This window comes from Dermacentor variabilis, chromosome 10, assembly GCF_050947875.1.
Source record: "Dermacentor variabilis isolate Ectoservices chromosome 10, ASM5094787v1, whole genome shotgun sequence".
Classification (NCBI taxonomy): domain Eukaryota; kingdom Metazoa; phylum Arthropoda; class Arachnida; order Ixodida; family Ixodidae; genus Dermacentor; species Dermacentor variabilis.
Genome location: NC_134577.1, coordinates 7274448 through 7296093, shown reverse-complemented (window position 1 = coordinate 7296093; position 21646 = coordinate 7274448). Strand labels below are relative to the sequence as shown.

Here is a 21646-nt window from a genome sequence, read left to right as displayed (position 1 = left end):
GTTTTCGTTCCCTCTTATCGCCATAAGTTCCCTCTTATTCAATAAGTTCGGCGTGGTGCAGTGGTAAGATGCTGGGCTCGGAATCCTTAGGTCCGAATTTCGAATCCCCGGTGGGGAATGCTTTTACATTTTTCTTTCTTGTGCTAACAAATTTACATAGCCTCAAAGAGGTCCCTTTCAATTATTAATTAAATACTGATCAAGAACTACAGAACTTTCAACTACAGGACGACAGAAATAACGTCCCAAAATACAACAAGCTGAAATTTCCTGTTGTGTTATTCAAGTGGGTGCGTATTAACACGATAGCGTTCAGGGCCCTGTGTCGCAGAACATCCTGCGTCGGCGTCCATGTGAAAAAAAAATAATGCCGAACCCCGCGTCCCCAACCATGCAGGCCTTCCGCGTGGCGCATAGGCTCAACTGAACGTCCCAAAGTAAAATGCGTCAGAAAATTCGTAAAGTACATTTTACACACAACCTACGGGCATGATAGCGTCGGTTTGTAATTTGAAAATACGAGATAACATAACTCTTACGCGGCAACTGAAATACAAACCCTTTTTCCAGCTGCCGTTTGAGGTCTCTCTTGGTTTTTGGCGCGGCTGTGCACTACGTCCGGGATGCGTTTTTACAATTGCTAGTAGGTACATCGGGGCGTGGCGCTTTTGACAGCGCTCGACATTTCTGCGCAGGCGCAAGTAAGAGCGGGTGCGAGAGAGAATACTAGGGGCCTTTGCTCCTTGAATATGTGAGTCTGCCTACAAAGGAGGAGGTTTCTTAACGCGTGTTGTGTGCGTTTGTCCCATGCCGGCATTGCGGAGTGCAGTCCAGTTTGTTTACGCTCCGCCGCTGGCTGCCCGCGCGGTGAGGCAGTGGGCACGGACGCCCCATTTTGTGATCGCTGTATCTCAAGGGGCAAGGTTCTGACTGGCGTTGTATAAGTCGCGGGTCGATTTTTTAGTTGCGACGATAGATTGCACTTTTTACAAGCATTGCTCCAGGGGGGCACCTGTAAACGGCAAACGGAGGCCTCTGGAGAGCATCCGATGTTATATTAAATAAAGCAGGCGGCGCAGAATCTCCAGGGCACCCAAGCAGTAGCGGGGGGGGGGGGGGTCAAAGCTGGAAACAGGGCGGCTAGTGGGTTGGGGCCGCGGAGGCCGCAGCGTGCCAGGGGGTGCTCGCAAAGAAAATTGGCTGTCCGCGACAGCGGACAGCCTATCTTATACTCCCCTGGCACGTGCAGGCCCAACCATGGGCCAGTCCGGGTTCTAGCTTTGATGTCCCCATTACCGCTTTGGTGTCCTGGAGGCGCCACCAATAATGCGAAATAATGACACATGCTTTTAATAAAAAACACGAATGAATAAACATAATTGCGTAAAGCCGCCAACTTGCGATGCTAAGTTCAGCACTACCGCACCCCGCTGCTGCCGGCACACCTAGGGACAAGCGCATACAACATGCGCTAAGAAACTCTGCCGCAGTGCCTAGGCAGAGTCGTATATTCAAGGAGCAAAAGTCCCCACATTTCCTCTCTCGCACCCGCTCTTACTCGCGCATGCGCGCAAACATCCGTCGTCTCCGCAAGTGCCACGCCCCGCTGTACCTACTAGCAATTGGAAATACGCGTCGGGGATCGGCCCACGCAAGAGGTCACATTTCTAGCAGAAAGCTCGCTTTCTTGCATAGCGTTCGCTGCCAACGTTTCCCCGTAAACATTAAGGTTACTTAAGCTGCAGTTGCCGCGAAGCGTGAGAAGCAGTCATAGATCTTTGTATGATATCACGTCCTGCTTTTAAAGGAGAAGCTTAAGCGTCCTCCTATTTTTCCCGCTTGGCGTGATGTCACCGTGGTAAACGATCTGTCTTTGCTTCCATGTCGGCGTTTTCAACCATTGCGGTATGGCTGTACGGCCCATGATCGTTACTACGTGCCCTCCTTGGAGAGTTCGTCTCAAGGTGTGAATTTAAGTAGAACCCTTTTCGTAAGCCTCCAGGTTTCTGCCCCGTATGTGAGTACTGTGAGTATTATATACTTTTCTCTTGAGGGGTAATGGCAACCTGCTGTTCATGATCTGAGAATGCCTGCCAAATGCACCCCAGCCCATTCTTATTCTTCTGATTATTTCAGTCTCATGATCCGGATCTGCAGTCACTATCTGTCCTAAGTAGATGTATTCCCCTACCACTTCCAGTGCCTCGCTACCTATCGTAAACTGCTGTTCTCTTCCGAGACTGTTAAACATTACTTTAGTTTTCTGCAGATTAATTTTTAGACCCACCCGTCTGCTTTGCCTCTCCAGGTCAGTGAGCATGCATTGCAATTCCACAGGCACAATGCAACACTTTAAACGAATGCCGAAGTGCAGGCGCAGCGCAGGCGCAGCGCAGGCGTTGTTTTGTCCAATTATTGTACACTGTAACTTTCAGAGGTACTGAACTATGGGTATGACCAGCTTCTGATGTGTAAATACACCTCGCACTTTGGTAGACACAGCAGATTTATGAAATAGGGTTTCAATGGCGCCTGTGTGCTGCACCAACTCAGCACCAACAGTAGACCGGGTATTGCGAGATCGTTAACCAGCCCTGCACCTTCTGAAATGAATAGTAGGGTTCAGAGGGCACTATACCTGCACCGCTAAAATTAATGGAAAAGTGCAGCACCTCGTAAACTCTTTCGGGTGGGGCAGGTGAAATGAACAGACCTCTAGCTTCAGTTCGCTGACATAAGCTCGAGAGGCGGGGTACAGTTCAGTGATGGGTCCTGAAATCCAGATATAAGTCAATATTATGAGGCCATTGGTCATAAAAACAGTGGAAAGCAATGTTCTATTTGTACTGGAAACAAGAAATTATGTCGAAAAATTGGTAAATGTTTAGAACTGTACGGTTAATTCTGCCAATGAGAGGAGTAGTTTACATATGTGCTATATGTTAATAAATAACCATTTTTTCGATACAGATGATCTTTCTAAAAACTGCACGATAGAAGTGAACGTCAGTATCTCGGAATGAAGTGGTCATGCTTTCGTTAACAGGAATGCAGACAATTGTTTCTAAATTTTACAAGGCAATAAGAGCACAAGAAAACTACTACTGCTAATATCCCTTACAAAAATCGGTTTCACCTTTCAGTCACTCATGAGTCACCTATCAGTCACCCCTGTCACCTATCTGTAGACTCGACCTTTCTGTAGGCTAAGTCTGCAGAATGTCTGCAGACACCGTGCGGACTGCAAGTAGACTTGTCTGTAATATGCGTGCCCAGTGAGTGTGTGTAAATATATATATATATATCTATATATACATACATATTCTGAACCATGACATATTTTATAATTACGGTTGAATAGTTTTGACCTTTCAGTCACCCATGAGTCACCCACCAGTCACCTCCACGTAGACCTAGTCTGCAGAATGTCTGCAGACACCGTGCGGACTACAAATAGACTTGTCTGTAATATGCGTGCCCAGTGAGTGTGTGTGTGTGTAGATGTATATCTATATATAAACGCATATACATACATATTCTGAACCATGACACATTCTATAATTACGGTTCAATAGGTCTGACCTTTCAGTCACCCGTGAGTCACCCCCCAGTCACCTCCATGTAGAGCTACAGATTGTCTGCATATTGCCTGCAGACACCGTGTGGACGGCAAGTAGGTAGAATTGTATGTAATATGCATGCCCAATATATATATATATATATATATATATATATATATATATATATATATATATATATTCTACATGACACATTTTATAACAGTTAAATCGGCTTCACCTTTCATCCACCCACGAATCACACACGCACACAAGCACACACACACACACACAAACACACACACACGTGTGCGCATCCTGAACCATGAATTTTATCATTGCGCTCTGTTTTGCCATTTTAACATTTTGAAAACTTTGTCACTGATTGCTACAAGAACAATCTGATAATGGCAGTTATATAAATCAATTATTTAATACTAATTGAAATAAGGTATTGGTTACATAACGTACATTAAATGCAGCAGTTGTACTATGGCTCGAACCGCAGCCTGAATTTAAGGACATATCTACCGCGCGACGCCGACACCATCCATCCGACCACCGAACACGTGGTTGCTTTCGGCGCCGGCCCCCAGGAGGCGCTGACCGCTGGCACCGGTAAAATTACGGGTGAGATTATTTTCCCGTCTGCACCTGTCACCGACATGTCACGGCGTGCACGCCGCATTGACGGCGACCGATCAGGTAGTGTAGTACATGCCGTGCCGAGAGGAATTGTGGCGATTTTTGTGTGTATTAATGATCCAAAACCCCTGTGACTGCATAACGTAGCTCTCGGTGTTTTTCGTGTGGCGTGCCGATGCCAATTATCGTAGTTATGACCCGTTCGCGCTTTCTTTGTCCCCGGCTCACGAAAAGCCGATGGTACTCTCGCTGCGCTCGCATTCCATCACAGTGCGCGGAAGAATTTTTTGAAAGTTGTGCTATCACGTGCTGTAGTTCATCTTCAATTCTACGCTGTTGACGCCGGAGGCACCGTACACCGACTGTCCTTCCTGCGGTACCTGTGCGATGGGGCAGCAGCTGTCATGGAGCCGCGTTTACCGAGCACGCCTAGAAAGGTAAGTCCGGCGCGTGCGCGCATTCTTGTAGTCCGTGAAGGGTGCATTTCTGTACGGATAACAATATGATTAGTAACGTGACAAAAATGATTGCGCTTTTCGAATGTTCGTTTTTGTCGCAGGGCACATTTAGCGAACAGTTTGATGAAAATTGCCCTAAAACGTGATGTTGCCAAAACCTATCGATTATTTGCTTTCTGCTGTGAAGTTTCCTTGCGCCGCGGACTGTTTGATTTGAATAGGCGCAAAAATTCAAGCAGGGAAAGTTACTTTTTCCGTACGTAATTTTTCAGCGAGAAATTGTATAGCCATTTCTAGAGGTATGTACGTCGATGTGTCGTCTTCACAGCTAACGGCTGCGCGAGATAGCACCCGATTGCTGTGTCTGACGCATGGCCAGATTTTAGCTTGTATGCAAGTTCTTTTATTTATATAGTGTCTTCAGACAGCCTGTATTTCTTGCGTTGGGTGTCATGTGTTTTCGTATATTTGTAAAGGGTTCCGAGATTTCAACAACAGCATTTCTTTTTAATGGAAAAAATTGTTTTCTCACCTGAAAAAGAAGGAGTCTGTTCTTTTTCAATGCATCGTGCTTTGGGGCAGGGCTTTGTTGCACCGCATAAATAAATTAAGTTTTCGAACGCTTATCATGTGTGAAGGAGTTTTCTGCTTGTGCAATTCGCATTTGACTTAGTACAGACGTGCGTTTGTGTGAAGTTTTTTTATAGTAGATTCATGTTTGCTCCAGTTCCATTTACATGTTAACCGCCTGTGATGTAATAATCGGGTATTTGTGCAACCATGCAGCTTCATGTAGCTGTTTGTACGAGACTTTTGAGAATGTCACAAGTTTACAGTTTCAGCAGGGTTTACAGTAAACTGAACATTTTTTCTTGTTTAGGGATGTCACGATTTTGTGAGCCAGAGGAATCTACACCACTTGGGAGCCTGCAGCACTTCTGCAGGCTGAACAGCGCGTCAAAGCATCTGATTTGCATGCTGCGACAAGGTGTGTGCAAGACGGTCACTGCCACTCACATGAGATGTCGGTACTCACTACTTTATTCCTTGGAAGAGATATTTTTGGTCCCAACCAAGCAGCCCGGAAGAAATCGGAGACAAATAAAATGTGCAAAGAATACTATTACGTCTGTTATTTTATTGCATGCATGCATGCCAGTTCCCCATAGTGGGGCTACAGAAATTCTCTCTAATGTCTGCCTAAATGCTGCATCCTGTGACCACAATCGCGACAGACTTTCTGCAGAAATGCTGTATCCTGCAGCTACACAGATTGAGCAGACTTTCTGCAGAAAGGGTGTACCAATTGGGCGCTGGGAGGTGACAGAGGGTGACAGAAAGTCTGTCACCTGTCTTCAGATATTCTGCAGCAAGTCTGCAATGATTTTTGTAAGGGATAGTATTGACAGAGGTATATTTAATCTGAAGTAGCATTGGGTTGATCAGTACAGACAGCCGATTCGCAGCCTAATGGCAAACAAAGAACATGCTAATGTGCATGCCTGCAAAAGCACAACACAGAGCGTAGCGTCGATGCAGTAGATGTATGTAAGTGTGGTTTCGATGGTGCTTATGTCTGTCTGCTGCATCATCTGCTGCAATGCTAATTAGCACCTGTATTTTTGCAAGAAGGTGACAATGCGTGAAACATGCTACACCAAGGGAAGGTGCTGAAAAATTGTGAACCAGCCAAGCACCTTTTGAAATCAATGAACTTCACGTGAAATTTTGTTTCTAATTACTTTAGACAGCATGGAAAGATTCAACAAAGCACTCTGAAACAATGGCATCCTGTGTTGACTGCAGAGAGGTGACTGAGAAAGCTGTCAATGTAGACATCACTATTGATGCAATAGATACCCGTGCGGTACACAGAACAGGTGCTGAAAAGGCCCAGCGGTGCCAGTGCACCAGATAAACAGTACCATGGATGCTGATGCAGTATGTTTCACATGCTTTTCAATCCAGCATTGAGGTGTAGGCTGTGTTATCTGCTTGGTTGGATCACTCAGTGGCCTCATGCATATGGCTGCTTTTTTTTAATCAGTGCGAGCTTATCTGTAAAAATTTAAAATGCTTCCACAATATTGTGCCATAAACAACATTGCCTCCTCAGTCTGAAGCATGGATAGTCAATCTGCCAGGAGCATTAAAAATAACGAACCAATAAAATAATAATAATAAAACTACCATTGCACAATCAAACCTTGTTAATATGTACCCACTTAATAAGTAATTCCAGTTTAAATATTATCGCGATGAATCCCCTGCCCTGTCGCCATTCAACCTGATGTTTTGGCTGATCACTCAAACTATAATTGCTTAATGTATGCCAAACTCATTTTTTGACATGTACAAGTGTGACATTGGCAAAATGTTGTGCATGCAGACCATAGATAGCGAAATTGTGGCACACAGACCTTTCCATTACAGCAGTCACCACCGATAGTGACTCAAAACACTCTATCCATGACGTGTTTCCTGCTCCCATAGCTTCTAGCACTTCCATGTCATCGTTTTCATGGATGATGATGTGGATGATGGCCCTTGCGTATACGATGCGGCTAGTGTGTTGACCATCATGAAAGCGTTCACAGAGAAGTGGGGACTGATGGAGGAACTGGCTTGCGGATTTGCCTAGTATTACGATGTCATCACTGCAAGGCCGCTTAGGCAGCTAGTGAAAATCACAAATTTTTTGCTGCCTGCTCGCAAACAAAACTTGTCTGCGTGTGTGAGTGAAAATTAACAAGTTTTTTTTTTTGGCCGGTAAGTCTGTAGCCACTCATCTGCCACTGTCGGTTAACTAGTACAGCACTTAGTGCATATCTGATCCATGTTCCCCTAGATAGCCAACTAGATATTAATGAGGTTTTAAAGTAGTAGTGCCCGCAACAAATTTCTATGTGCTGGATACTTTTCTGGCTACGTGTTGAAACCTTGTCGAAGAGGTTAAGGAGTGTATCCACGCCCACTGGAAGTACCCACTGTGTCTGCAAACATCACCCCTGCGAGTGTCGTTTGCAGGTTCTGTGAAACTCGGCAGCACCACCTAACCAGCAGGTGCAGCGGTTCCCTGCAACGCAGTGGCACCTCACCTGTACCATGCCACAACTGAGAACCGTGGTGCTGCGGCATGCTTTTGCACCGAAGAATTGAGGGCTATGGTACAGCACACAGTGACTGGGTTGCATGTTGCAGTAAACTCAGCATGAATAGGACACACCTTATCTAGTACACCGACCACAATGTCTGTACCATGCCAAAGTGCCACAGCCATTTCAGTAACATCTGTGTACATGACTGACACTTCATGATAAGGCTATCATAGTCGACAAGCGGTCTGCATACTGGGCTTTGGGGAAGATTCTCGAGCCGATATTGAGTGTGCACCCGATGGTAAACAAGCCAACTTAATGTTTGTTCTTGTTCAGGAACCCCGGCCCATGTTTCTCACCAATGGTAGCACAAAGGCATATGTGCTACAATGTTGAGACATCAATTACCATAGACCTTTATAACATTTTGACAAGATGTAAAAGATCTGACTGTAAAAGACAAGACGTAAAAGGACTCAAGGCACAACAAGGCAAGGACAATGATGGGATCTGCACTGTTTTTTTGTGTAAACTCATCATGCCACAAGTTCTCAGTGTCAAGATGTAAAATTTACCAGACCCACCTTCTCTTTTCAGACAATATACGCAATAGAATGAACCTCTAAACATATCGCTAAAATTAGTGCGAAAGCACTTTATTGCTTACATTAGGACCAGAATTCACAAGTGGCTGTAATATCAATGTGTAAGTGCTCAGAGGGCTCCTGAAGCAAACAATGTTGAGCACAACATGAACATCACTTTCAGCAGCGGAAGTATACGTGCAATGGCAGACAAGGTCACCCCCTCAAAGTCACTAGTTGCAAAACCATACACAACACTCTTTCTCACAAAACCTTATACCACTAGCAAAATTGGTTAGCCAATTTTCGATTTATTCTACTTTGAAGCAAGCACATAAAGATAACATCAAAGTCTTTCGTCCCTTATGATTAAATCACCGCTATTAAATGACCCACCTTAAAGTTTATTTGGCAGTAACATGTGTATATCCATCCTTGCATCATTTATTGCTTGTCTCGCTCGAGCAACGGATGACCGCGCACTTTCTAATGAAGCGTTTTTCATCTGGAAAATAACACATACCGACCGCACACACAACCTCCGTCACACCTGCACGGAGCATTCGAGTGTTAGGGCTCATTCACACCGGCGACTGACAGTGGTCGCGCGACCAAGTTGGTCGCAAAGCGACCAGTCGCAAATGGTCGCAAACGGTCGCCTTTCTTGAAAAGCGACCATTTTGGGCCAGTCGCTTTCTGCGCGATTTTTCAGTCGCGCGACCGTGGTCGCAAAACTGATAAACCAATCAGCGGCGCACCGGAAGTGATCTTTCGTGTGTCTACATCCGGCCTCCTCCGGCGTCGCGTTCAAATTCCGCGTAGATTCCGAGAGTTCTCGCTGAGAACGATAATCTCCGGGATTGCGACTTGCGGGTCGCGCTCAGCCGGGCTTGCCGGTGTGAACATTAGTCGCCTTCGGTCGCTTTTTGATTGCGAGTCGCAAATGGTCGCGCGACCTCCTCAAGTCGCCGGTGTGAATGTGCCCTTACGTTGCGGAGAAAGGTTATCAGTGAATGGCCGCTGACAGCACAGAGATAATGGCTGAACGATGTTTCCCGCGCGTGGAATGAGACCGCGCGGGGAATGAGCGACATCATTCACTACCGCCCTTAGTCGGCTGATGGCAGGTCTCAACCATGCGTCAGGAATGTGCGTTTCTATTTGAAAATAAAATATACTCTTATTTAGGCTACACAAGCGCGCGTACATCCTGCACTTGGGTCATCTGCCACTAACAAATTATGTCATGTCGAAGCACCGTAACCAGGTAATGTTAGGGCGAAGTGATTCTGAAAAAGGCTCTTAATAAGTCTGAAGGAACCTTAGATAAACAGTTTCGTCTAATATACATTACCGGTACTAGTACACTGTAGCACTGGCTGGCCGGTGTGGCGGTCCAAGCGATGCGTCACAAAGAATATGAGCTCGCGAGGAACCTGGCAAATAAGTATCATGCAGTCAAAAGCTTAGGGTCGGATAGTAGATGCACATCTAATGGAAAAGCGAAGTACTTACGATAGTTTATTTTCTACGCAAGCACAAGCCCTAAAAGTAAACGATCTACATCTTATGCACTTGCTTGCATAGAGTTTCTCTATGCTTGCTTGCCAATCTGGCGCTAAAACCAAAGCCGGATGTGACATCACAGACGCGAAAAAACACAAAGCAGATTTGACATCACGGACGTGACATTTGGGGGAAGCGAAATGACAAGACGTACAAGATAATTTGGCATGGAGGAAGTTTTTCCTGCATTTGGGGGAACCTAACCATGCTCGCCGCGTCGGTCGCTTTCTGGATTCTCTTAGTTCTGCATAAATTCTGTGAGGCGGCGCTCGTTACCTTTTTAACTGCCGGTGTTGTAGGAGTTCATAGTGTTTTTTTTATTGTTTATTCTAGGTAGGACATTAAGCAGTATAATAGCAAGAGCTTTGTGACGCAATCCACCGCCCTGTTCCAAAGGGAACGCTCATAACATCCATCCATCCATCCATCGCGGCCCATGCAAGAGGCCGCCTTCGTGCACAGCGTTCGCCGCGAGCGTTTCCTGGTAAACATTACAGTTATGTACGCTGGAGTTGCCGGGAAGCGTGAGAAGCAGTCGGGGATCTTTGAATGCTATCGGCGTTCCACTCTTAAAGGCAAAGCTTAAGTGTCCTCCAATTTTTTTTTTTTTTTCATTCCCCGCTGCACTCGGCGTTCGCTCTTTCATTCTTCACTTTGCTTGTTCGCTTGGCCACGCCGATGCTCAATGCAGGAAGGGGCGCTTTAGAGCTGCGCTTTGAAAAGGGAAATGTTTGCGCGTAGCAAGCTTCTCCAAAATGTTCAAGCGCGTGTTTGCGGTGTTGTACTGGTACGGGTACGATACTTGACTGTTTTCTACCTTCATAGACAACTCCGCACTGCGACTCATACTGTACAGTGTGGTCCTTTAAGGAAGGGAACACGCGAGCACGTGGCCTGTGCTCTGCGGATGTATGCGGAGGTAGGGTGCCTCGATGCGGAGGCTGCTGAGAGCACCATCAACAGGCAACAAAGGGAAGCACGTCCGCTTGTAGCGCCAACTACTGGCGGCCAGAATAAGCAGACACGGCTGATAGACAAGCGGCTGGGGACTGCCTCCCACGCCAGGTGGATGCGCAACAGGCGGGGCGTGCAACGCAGCATTTGCTGCTAGCAAACCGCACTTGGTAAGCTAGCACCTTGGAAAGGTGGAAGGATCAACATATGCCCGCTAGTTAATAGGCAGTCCCAGCGTATTTTAATGCGTAGGCATCCTTCGGCAAAAACCGCAGCAAGATCTGTCCGCCACGCGAAAAGTGTAATGCCTTGTATCTGCACAAAAATGCGTAATGTGCGAAGTTACGACATTTAATCGTTATAATAGGTAGCTTTATCAGCGATCAGAAACAATTGAAAAAAGATTGATTAGAGAGTATAACCATACAGATACATCGGGTCCACAGAAAATCCATGGGGAGGGGTGGGCCAACTTGAAATTTGGTTGTAGGCCAACATAAATTTGGGGGTGGATCAACATGAACTTTGGAGGTGGGCCAACTTGAAATTTGAGGGTGGGCCAACTTAAATTTGGTAGTGGGCAAAGTTGAAATATGAGGGTGGGCCAACATAAATTCGAGGGTGGGCCAACTTAAATTTCTCGGTGAGCCACCAGCTTAAAATTCAGGGGTGGGCTAACTTGAAATTTTTGGGGTGGACCAACTTGAAATTTGGAGAAATCTGCAGGTGGGCCAACTCAAATTTGGTAGTGGGTCAAGTTGAAATTTGGGGGTAGGCTTACGCACACCGACAACTCCAGTAGAGTTTCTGCATACTTTTTTGCAGTGCGGAGCCCTGGTTACATCCCCTCATAGTATGACTAAACGTCACCTGATTCGAAACAGTTTAGGAGAGAAGTGCACTCAAATAAACGTAATTATTTTGTTACTTATTATTCGGGCTTAGTTATTTCTATATTGACGACATTTGCGTAATTCATCTTAGTTAAAATTATGACAATGACGTCTATATATGTAATTAATAATTGAGATTTCTTAATTAGGTATAACTAATCTCAAGGTAACCTTAATTCTTGATTAGGCTCCATTGATCTAACCCTAGTAACTTTTGATTAGTCTAATATAACATCAATTGATTTTAATTAGCCTCTATTAATCACTTTTACACTTAACTAATTTTATCATAACTAATCTTATTAGTCTTTTCAACCTTACTTACACTTGTACTTCTGAGTACTCATTATATATAGCTAAAATCATAAGCCTCATTAGTCATACGTAGTTATAAGGCATTCTCATATACACCTCCATAGGACCTCAGGTATATCTATGCATGCAGTGCGTTGTCTCGCGTTACAGACAGAAAAACTGGACGGACAGACGGAAAAAGTTCCAAGGGAAGATGCCCTAGAATGCTTACGCATTAATATAGATATGCCAGGAGTACCTAATAACTACCGGGCGTATATTGACGCTGCCATGTTTCCAGTGCACTTGCGTATGCAACGCAATTTGCTAGCAGCAGGCGTTGCGCTGCAGGCCCCGCTCCTTGCCCAACAGACATAAGAGGAGGGGGAGGGGGGCGAATTCAGGCGCTTGCCTATCGGCCATGCCTGGTTATTCTGGCTGCCAAAAGATGACGCCAGAAGCAGATGTGCTTCTCCTTGCTGCCACTTGCTGGCGCTCTAAACAGCCTCCACAGTGCACGGGCCACGCGCTCGCGTGTTCCCTTTCATAATGGACCACGCTGTACATCTCATATGCCATCTCGCAATATATATGCATTAACAGCTGTTGCGTTTTCAAAAGCTAAATACGGATATTGTGCACTGATAACACGAGGCTAAAAATTGTAAAGTTACCTGGTCAGTGTGTCTTGAGATAGAAAACAGTTTCATTTGTGAGTTGGAGTGCATCTTTACCTTTATATAGTAAGCTGATACGTGCGATAAGGCCATCTGTGTCTGATGACTGCCGGTTACCCAGTGTTCGAGGTATGGCACAAGCAAGCATCTGCCGCCTGTAGGAATTCTCAGACACTGGCGAAACGCTAGAAGTAAACAACCAATTGAACAAAGTTGAGTTTCTTCCATCAGGTTTCCAAAATCTAGCAAAGTTTTTCTTTTGGGAAGTCACTTGTATTAGTGTAAAAGCATGACTTGGAAACGAACTGAACCAGTTGTAATGAAATTGAGCTGTATGCACAGTGTCGGAAAGCAAACTAGCGGCGCTGTGTGCACGTTGAATGCTCCAAAGCTGGAACGAGCGATGTTTGCTGTTGATTATAAATTTCTTGTGAGCTAATAAACTGACAAATCATGCACTACTGTGAATTGAAAAAAAAAAAAAAACTCCGTGTGCACTGCTAAACTAGAGCAGGCTACGAAAACAACATATCGCCTCGCAGCACACTGCGAGTCGTTAAAGTGGTTATGATAAACGTCAGACCTTCGGAAGTAAACATTCCTGCTGCTTAAATATTCCTGCTGCTTAAAGCATTATTAAAACTAATGCTGGGGCAGAAAACTATAAACGAACAAAACCAAATGAAGCGTAAGCGTAAATCACTATACATAATTAAAATGCCTGCCAAATAAAGTATGCTCTGCAATTTGAAATGCCAGCAAAACAATTAAAATACATAAGAAAGTGATGGTCTACTCGCCAAGAAGAAAGAAGTTATCCTGGGTGAAGTGTTCCGAACAAACCAGTACAGTATAAGCCACCTTTTCTCAATCTGGAAGCTCTCCTATGGGAGTCTGCTTTTTTATAGCACACATTGCTGCCTTTCCAAGTTGATGACACGCAGAACGGTACACTAAAAGTTTTTCGACATCCACCTTTTTTTATTATCAAGCTTTTCACACAGAAATGTAATTTGAGAACTATGAGGCATTCAGCGCATGCCTTGATAAGAGACCCTCTTTTACTTCAAGCTTGGACCTAGATCGGCTGTTGGCGCAACGACTAGGTAGCGATATTTACTTGATGTTGATATCACAAGGGAGTCAGATAAGGGGTGCCTTTTATCCCAACTGCTGTTTATGATGTACATAGTAAGGATAGAAAGGGCACTAGAAGGAATCAATATCGGGTTTAATTTGTCATACAAACAGGCGGGCACAATAGCAGAGCAGCAGCTTCCAGGTTTGTTTTCATTATGCAGACGACATTGTGTTGCTTGCTAACAGGCGATGTGATATATAACACATGTGGACAGGAAAGCGAGAATTTAGGATTAAAATATAGCGTTCGAAACTCCGTTTTTATGGTATTCAATGAAAACAATGAACAGAGTGTCAATACAGGGCCAGAAAATACCTCGTGTAAAAGAATACAAATACCTTGGTGTGTGGATAATCAAAGGCATTGGATATACGGAAGCACAGAAAAAATAGCAGAGGGGAAGAGAAATGCGGTCGTAGCGGAACACAGAGCGCTGTGGGGATACATAGGTACAAGGTGCCCTGGGTTATGTGGAAAGGTGCAATGGTTCCAGGACCTACATTTGGAAATGCATTGATTACTAGAAGTCAGGGGTACAATTAGGACTCGATGGCAACCAAATGTCAGTGGGACACCTCGCATTGGGCGCTTATGAGAAGACTACAAAGCTGTGCAGGGCGATATGGGCTGGACAGGTTATGAAGTGAGCGAAGCTAAGAGTAAAATTGATTATGAAGAATGACTGAGGACTATGGAAGAAGGTAAATGGGCTGGGAGAGAGTTCAGATATGTGCACAGTAAAAAACACTGGTTCACAGTGGAGAAAAAGAACTAGGAAGCTTACCAGCAAGTATGCGACCAGTATGGTGAGCAACATGACAACAAAGATCGTCAAACGAAAAGTCTGAGAGGCTGAGATAATCTCGAGGGTGGCGGCAATGGAAAAGAAACCTGCCATGAGTAACTACTTAAAGGGACACTAAAGTGAAAAATGATTTCTTCTGCATCAGTAAATTACCGTTCTACAACACCAAAAACACCACTCTTACAACGATAAGACGTTTGGTAAGCCAGAAAAAGCGCAACGAAATATGGGTGGTGGCGCCTACTTAAGTTCCTGCACTTGGGAGCTGTGACGTCATGGATTTTGATGGCATCTTCTAGGGCCAACTAATTATATATAACGGCACAGATTGACCCCATTGTGTTCTAAAGGAACCAAATATTAAACATGCCAAGTTTCGGGAACCTTTATTCAGCCAACGCGGCCCAAATGTGAAAACATACTTTGGAATCCCCGACGCCATGCTGACGGACCGGCGCTGGGGTTTTCGCGCGAAATTCAAATACTGATACTTGGACCTTCATTTTCTCATGTAATAATCAAACTATTTTTTTTAAATGACTGCCTGCAGGGTTCTCAAAACTATGCTTCATTAGTCTAAACTGATTTATTGTTTCGCTTTAGTGTCCCTATAAGAGGAAAAAAATGAAATCAGGAAAGAAACAATTTAGGATAACTCTAAGAAAAGCTCATTACTTTCCGAAGCGAGCTCAGGATGCCTTAGAACACCCTTATAAAGCGAAATACAGCAAGGAAGAAGAAGCATGTGCTTGCTGCAGTAAATCTAGGAAAACTATGGAACATGTTTTATTAGAATGTGAAGATATCTACCCAGCTGTCGGTTTAGGCTCCTCTGTCCTTTTTAAAGCCCTTGGGTTAAGAGATAGCAGAGGGAAAGCGAACATGTCTGCAGAGATTGGCAAGAGGTGATTGGAAGTTTGGTAGCAGAAAAGTACGGAGACCACAAGAAATGGAGGTGTACAAGTTCCCAGTAGTACTAAGCTGTACTATCAAGGGCAAATGAAATGTGAACAGGCTAAGGCTAACTAAGACATTTATTTCATTTCCATTTTGAAGACTTTGCCTGCTGTCGACAAGGTTTTGGCTTGTGCACATAGTTTGAGAGCTGCACCAGCATGAGCAACAGAGTGGTAACAGTACGATATCACACTCCTGCATTATTATTCCCCATAAATGTTGAGTTTCATAATTTCCTGTTCGTGCTATTAACGTTATGGTACATAACAGATGTATATGACCTGTTCATTACAAATCTTGCACATCTTCATGCAGCAAGCAAATAATCATGTCTGGCATTAACGAAATAGTGTAGGGCAGATAAACTAGAAGTTGTGTGGCACACAAGGCACAACTTTCTTCCCTGTTCCCAGCTTCAAGTCAAAGATGAGCGCAAATGAGCCAGTTTAAGGCAAAAAGTTATGCAAGCCTGTTGCTGCGATATACACAAGATTTGGTACATTCAAGCCTGGTACAGCAAAGTATAACCATATGAAAATGTGCACTATGAAGTTATTACATATGCAAGGACAGCACAATGGCTACCTTTGTCAGAGGCACTGCAGTTGCAGGTGATACCACTACAACATGCACAGTGCCTAGAGCCTGTATTTTCGTTTCACAAGAGAGCACAAGCATATGTATTTAGTATAACAACTTTTAATACAAGAACAGCTCCAACCACAAGTTAACAAATATACAAGGCTAAAAATTTGCAAGCAACGAACGACAGCATGGGGGTTCGCAGAACTAGGATCCGGGAGAGCAGAGGTCATGACACAGGTATGGGTAGTGGTAAAAAAAAAAAAAAAAAAAAAAAAAAGGAAGGAAAGAAAAAAAAAAGGAAAGATACTCAGGCTTCTTAGTAATATTTGAACTGCTCTCTCTGCGATATCCTCAGTATTTTTTTTTTTCGTGTGTGTGTGTGTGTGTGTGCGTGTCTGTCTTGCTGTCTGTTTGTCAATCTGTGAGCTGGACTAGATAAAATGACACCTCGAGGCAAACATCAAAAAATAAAGTTTTGCTAAGTTCTTGCAGGTGCTGGATACACTCACACTGAACCAGAGGGGATGACAGGAAAAGGAAGGGGAGACAACACAATTATGAGACAAGATGACCTAAGATGAAGCAACATCACGAGAAAACAACAAACAAAACTCAAGCACATAGTTTAACCCTCTCTTGGATTGGCTCGACACACTGATGACTTATGCAGTTCATAATTAAAATACTTGAAAACAACTAAAAGCAGAGGGTTAGTAACCACTCAAAAACTCTAGGCTCCTAAATCACTTTCTGCCCTGTTCAATACATAGTCATTTAAACAAGCACATGGAAGTCCACTAATGTACTGTTGGTGCCAAAAGTTTACAGGGTGTGGTAATTGCAAAAAAAAAAAGAAAACTTTTCACAAAGCCTTGGTGTGCATTTTGAGATTTCGAGTTGCAGTCTGCAGTAACATGTGCGACTAACACAAAACTGAACTTTCTGGAAAGCCTAACCTATGTAGAACATCCGGTCTTTTGCGACACCTGCATCCCATGAACTTTTGGAAACAATAGTACAATCCAATGCACAACACTATGGCACTTGTCAACGCCATCAATTCCACCTATAAAAATACTGCAGTTTGCTACATCATCCTCAAAGAAAGGAAAACAGATATGAAGCTTTAAGACCACCGAGATCCTTAAATATTGTAGTTCACTTTGTCAAGAAAACCTAAATATGAACTTGGCAACTGCAACATGTGCAGCACTAAAAACTCAAAATGTTTGAAGACAAAATTTCCCGTCTGAGGTAAAAAAAAAAAAGAAAAATAATTGTAATACAAGAATAACTTTCCGCCTATGCCTCATATGACTCAACTGGCTTCGTGTTAGCTTTTTGACATCATTAAAAGATATGTGCAAGCACACAACCTTGCAGAAGTCATCTAGACAGAATGTACAACACAGCATGTAGGAAAATATTGCAAATGAGCTGCAGTAAAGTATTGCAGATATGATTCTTGAGCAACATAAGAGCAATACTAGTGCAACACCAAAGTTAACCAACAAAAATGATAAGGGACTTGGTGAACACTTGTCAGAAAAAAATAAATTGATATGCAGGAGAAAGCTGTAATGCAAATTCAGAAATCGCAGATGGCTGAAGACTCGAGAGGTCAGTCAACTGAAGTGGGTTACAAGAAGAACAGATGAATTGCAGACAAATAGACCAACATCTTGCATGTACACCTCTCTCCAAGTGAGTATGCAAAGGGTCAGGCATAACACGCAACGGCCACAAGACATGCCCTACAAAAGTGGATGAAAAAGAAAAGCGCAGCAAGCAATGGCCGACGGTATTCTTACACCAGAAAGGTTGACCACTTCCTTATACATAATTCTGGCATTTTGGTAAACGAACACACATCTAATGGTGCCATCATTCTTTAATCTGGCCTCACACATAAAAAGGCCTGGGCATGTGCATTTGGCGTGCTGGTTATATGGGGACTTCAAAAGAGAAACAGCGCGACCCCGTGAGACCAAAAAAGCTAGTCAGTCCTACCTTGCATAAAACAAACCAAGAGACGCTCAGGAAGGAACAAGGTGTGGCTGGGAGAACGTGATTAGAAAGGAGGTCCAGAGGAAAGCCTGTGTAGTTAGTATTGCATATACCAAACAGATACATCCCTGTATTTACAGGCGTGGCCATCAACGAGGTGATAAAAACCAAGAGGCGCACAAGCTTTCAAGCTACACGGACAAAATCCAAAGTAGCCCCTGGCCAAGCACGGGATTCGCAATAGTAGGTACAGAGGCATAAATGAATCGATCGACATGGAAGAACAGGCAGCGCGACACCGAAGCTGGTAGGGAAACTGCTGTTACCAGCAATGCCATTGCAAAATGCGCATGCCGGCTATGGGGCGTGTGCAAAATAAAACACAGGTAGGATGAATGGCACACCCACATAGCTTCAGCTCCAATACCCAAACTTGAAGCTTGCTCATTCTCAGACACAAAGCAGTACAGCATCACAACAACCAGTCACAATCTGCATCTGCACTGTGTTCATGACATCCAGCTGACCCAACCCAAATTGCATTAATTCAGCTTATAAGCAGGTTGGCTCGCACACACTTGCACAAGTACCTTTCCAACAGTCTGCATGCACTGCAATTTGGCAGACGTTATACCTGGTGAAAAAGTCTAGCAGAGAAAAGCTCTCTTTTGAAGATGCTAGGGGACCAGCCAAGAGCAAACTCAAAAAGTTGTCTAACCTCGTCATATGCGAGTGCTCTTGTACTCCAGTGCAGGGGCCTGTGACTTGGCAATGTACCAAGAACAGGTGTGGTGGTCACTGATGGGTTCTTCGCACCGAACAAAACGAAGGACTTTAGGATGACAACTGAAGAGATGTGCCAAGAGAGCATGTGCACCAGTGCAACCAACCAGGAAAGCAACACTATGGTCAGAAGAGCAGAGAACACACACCTGCAGCCACAATTACAAGCTCTACTAGCGCGGAGGCTGACAGAGGATGTGATGACAAGCCCCCAAATGATTGCTCCTTCCGGACATGCGCTAGCCTAGGATGAAGCCTCTCCAAAGCTGCAGGCATCAAATTACCTGCCGTCACAGCTGGAGGAGAGTTGTAGAGTATGTGTAGCATTGCAAAACTCACCTTGTGCACAAAGACAAAATAAACAAGATAAAAATAAAATGCAGATGCCACCACAAGAGACTGTAGACACTTGCACGCATACAGACAGACATGCTGAAACCTCCTTTGTATCGCTTTTTTTTTTTAATTTCTCATTTGCCTCTTAGAAGCTCAGTGGCTGCCTAGAAAGAGTATAGTCGCTGTTAATATGCAAGTGCCTGGCCCTGGAGGTAAAACACAAGGGCAGGCTCCCATACTTTCTCAATTCCGCCAAAATACACTTTATTCACCTCTATGGTAATGCCTAGGAGAGAAAGAAACGCAGTGACAGTAGTGGGTTCTCGCTATACAAGTGGAGATAGTGCCAAAGGCAGGACAGCATAGAGAGCTGGGGTCAGTGGTGTGTGAAACGCTGGGAACCGTTTTCTTCTATCGTGTGCACGGTCAGGAAACATAGGAGAACCCTGTTCCACAGCAGAAACAAAGTTTCTCAGCAGTGACCCATAGAAGGAGTCCGCAAGGTCCATGCTGCTGGACACCCAAACATATAGGCAGCCCACACAGCCCCCGCTAGCTCTCTGCTGCATACGAGAAAGCTAAAGGCAGCGTTTGCATGTGGGGACCATCTCTTCTGCTGGCCGTGCACCACAACATCAAGAAGCCTTGCTCCACGGTGAGAATATGGTCTCCCAGCGATTGCCCGGAGTGGCTTCTCAAGGCCCGTGTGGCTGTGCCTCCAGCATCGACTAGCCAAAGTCACTAGCCTTTGTGCCAGGAGCTGCACGCAGAGCAGACAGCGAGTGAAATGATGAGAAACGGAAAAACAAAGAGGGGAGGGGGGCGCACCCGACAGGACACAAACCGACATGCATGCCTGGGAGAGCCAACGAGGGCAGAGGAGGCCGTGGGGTTGTGAGAGGGCATGAAGCAAGCAGCGCTGACAGATAATCCAGGGAACACACACAGGTTGTGGCTGCCGAAGCTTGGCCCAGCGCCAGTTTATCCGTAAAAAAAAGACCTGTGTGAACGGCGCTGTGGACATCATAGCCTTTGGTTGAGTGCCTTGATCTGTCGGTTCTCTCCCCTCACCCATGGGAGGTGTGCATGGCCAAGGCAGCGCAGATGGTTCTTGCTTCTCACTGCCAAGGGCAAAAAAAGTGTGAAGGAGCTCAACAGCCTCCCCTAGCCGTCGGCTCCCCGGGTCCTTTCTCTCCTGTGTGCCACCCAGCCTAGAATTCGGCAAACTCCCTGGCACACTTTTCTGTCGACGATATGCGCAGGGCTTCCTCTTCGTACTCATCAAAGTTGCTCGTGTCGCCGGGACCCTTGCATTTCGGCACAAATGGGGCCTCAACCTGCATTGTTGGCAACAAAGAAACATGCTGAAGGTCAACAGCTAATGGCTAAAACAATATGCAGTGATTTACATCGAGTTATATACTGAAAACAGCATTGAAGGCCAAATGTTGTTTCAGATCACCTAGAGCTTATCGTGCAGCAGAAATACACGACTGCATGGGCCATCCACCTTGGATGCATATAAGATTTCTATGCAGGGAGCCGTCTCAAAGCTCTACCCTGTACGTATTAAGAGGAAGTGTTAGCTTGGGCCACGGAGCAAGAAATATTTAGGAGTGGAAACTCCACGTTTGCGGCGACCAGAAAAGGTCACAAGCCCGCGGAGCCGTTATCGTGCTGGCGGCGCCTGGCGGCCTGGAAAGAAATTACCGCCGTTGAGAGCGCGCCGGAGTGGCCAGAGCCGCCTGCCTGGGCGCTGCATTTTTTTTTTTTTCGCTGCGGCTTCTACGACGCGCCGCATGGCGCCACCACTGTATATGGCCCCGTCGGCGCATACAACAATTGTGACTTTATCTAGTCGCCCGCGCTCGCTCGCACTGACGGGAGTTTCACCTCCTATATGTCTTACTCCGTGGCTTGGGCCCAGCTCCGATGCTGCCTATTCGAATACATGTAAAATGTGGAAATGCTTTCCTGAGATAACACTCAGACCAATTTTAATGAAATTTGTTGCATTTGAGGGAGAAGGTTTAATTACAGTGGCTAAAGGAAGCAGAATTTTTATTTAGAAGAAGGACATGAAAAAGCATCAAAAAAAGGAGATGCGCGCCAACCCGCCCACCATTCCCGCCCGCCAACCCACCCACCATTCCCCCCCTCGTATGCATCAGGTTACCCACCTCCCTTCCCCCTTGCTCGCATGAGAAGACTGTGCTCATCAAGCCACCATTCTTCTCAACTCACTCTCACATGCTTTACCTCACACCTAAAGCATACAGCGCTTGGAGTGCGATAGGATCTTATCG

General features: G+C 45.1%; 2 protein-coding genes and 1 long non-coding RNA gene across 12 annotated transcripts in view; 1 reads left to right on the top strand and 2 right to left on the bottom strand.

The window, feature by feature from the left end:
- LOC142559790 (uncharacterized) overlaps window positions 1-16156 on the bottom strand; it is a 267945-nt gene extending 251789 nt beyond the window's left edge. For both annotated transcript variants that reach the window (XM_075671444.1, XM_075671445.1), the window contains exon 1: window positions 9697-16156. In XM_075671444.1, the coding sequence (XP_075527559.1) occupies window positions 9697-9796 (100 nt within the window). In that variant the 5' untranslated portion in view covers window positions 9797-16156. The remainder of the gene's footprint in view (window positions 1-9696) is intronic.
- Window positions 4211-5781, top strand: LOC142559791 (uncharacterized). Its single transcript, XR_012823253.1, has 2 exons — window positions 4211-4639; window positions 5541-5781. It is a non-coding gene; the product is annotated as an uncharacterized LOC142559791 (long non-coding RNA).
- A 154-nt stretch (window positions 16157-16310) lies between the features above and the next one.
- Pka-C1 (Protein kinase, cAMP-dependent, catalytic subunit 1) overlaps window positions 16311-21646 on the bottom strand; it is a 469154-nt gene continuing 463818 nt past the window's right edge. For all 9 annotated transcript variants that reach the window (XM_075671434.1, XM_075671435.1, XM_075671437.1 and 6 more), the window contains one exon: window positions 16311-20677. In XM_075671434.1, coding sequence (XP_075527549.1) covers window positions 20552-20677 — 126 coding nt within the window. In that variant the 3' untranslated portion in view covers window positions 16311-20551. The remainder of the gene's footprint in view (window positions 20678-21646) is intronic.